At 64.6% G+C, this 1,091-nt stretch overlaps 1 protein-coding gene across 1 annotated transcript; it reads left to right on the top strand.

The window, feature by feature from the left end:
• Nucleotides 1-1,085, top strand: POU3F3 (POU class 3 homeobox 3; the record flags this gene model as incomplete). The annotated part of the gene is made up of 1 exon (XM_019528478.1): nucleotides 1-1,085. A coding segment is annotated over one exon (927 nt), but the record flags the coding sequence as incomplete, so codon positions are not given.
• Nucleotides 1,086-1,091: the final 6 nt, after the last annotated feature.

Here is a 1,091-nt window from a genome sequence, read left to right on the forward strand (position 1 = left end):
GGCGGCGCGGGCCGCGACGAGCTGCACTCGGGCACGGCTCTGCACCACCGGCCGCCGCACCTGGGCCCTCCGCACCAGGGCCACCCAGGGGCCTGGGGCGCCACCACGGCCGCCCACCTGCCGTCCATGGGCGGCGGGCAGCAGCAGCAGTCGCTCATCTACTCGCAGCCGGGGGGCTTCACGGTGAACGGCATGCTGAGCCCCCCGCCCGGCGGCCAGAGCCTGGTGCACCCGGGGCTGGTGCGGGGGGACACGCCGGAGCTGGGCGAGCACCCGGGCCACCACCACCACCACCACCAGCACCACCCGCACCACCAGCAGCAGCACCACGGCGGCGTCAACAGCCACGACCCGCACTCGGACGAGGACACGCCGACCTCGGACGACCTGGAGCAGTTCGCCAAGCAGTTCAAGCAGCGCCGGATAAAGCTGGGCTTCACGCAGGCAGATGTGGGCTTGGCCCTGGGCACCCTCTACGGGAACGTCTTCTCCCAGACCACCATCTGCAGGTTTGAGGCTCTGCAGCTCAGCTTCAAGAACATGTGCAAGCTCAAGCCTTTGTTGAACAAGTGGCTGGAGGAAGCCGACTCCTCCACGGGCAGCCCCACCAGCATCGACAAGATCGCGGCCCAGGGCAGGAAGAGGAAGAAGCGAACCTCCATCGAGGTGAGTGTCAAAGGGGCCTTGGAGAGTCACTTTCTGAAATGCCCCAAGCCCTCCGCCCAGGAGATTACGAACCTAGCGGACAGCCTGCAGCTGGAGAAGGAGGTGGTCAGGGTTTGGTTTTGCAATCGGAGGCAGAAAGAGAAAAGAATGACCCCCCCGGGGATCCAGCAGCAGGCGCCGGACGATGTCTACTCGCAGGTCGGCAACGTGAACTCCGACACGCCGCCGCCCCACCACGGACTGCAGACCAGCGTGCAGTGAGGGGCGCCGCAGTAAGGGCCGGGGGCAGACAGGGGCAAGAAGGGACGAGCAGGGCAGGGGGGACCGGCAGCCATGACCACGCACGCACACACATGACCCCAGACTTCTTTAGACTGCTTTTTTTTATACACACATACATACATACATACATATATATATATATA

Source organism: Crocodylus porosus, unplaced genomic scaffold, assembly GCF_001723895.1.
Source record: "Crocodylus porosus isolate Cpor-Errol unplaced genomic scaffold, CroPor_comp1, whole genome shotgun sequence".
Taxonomy (NCBI): Eukaryota; Metazoa; Chordata; order Crocodylia; family Crocodylidae; genus Crocodylus; species Crocodylus porosus.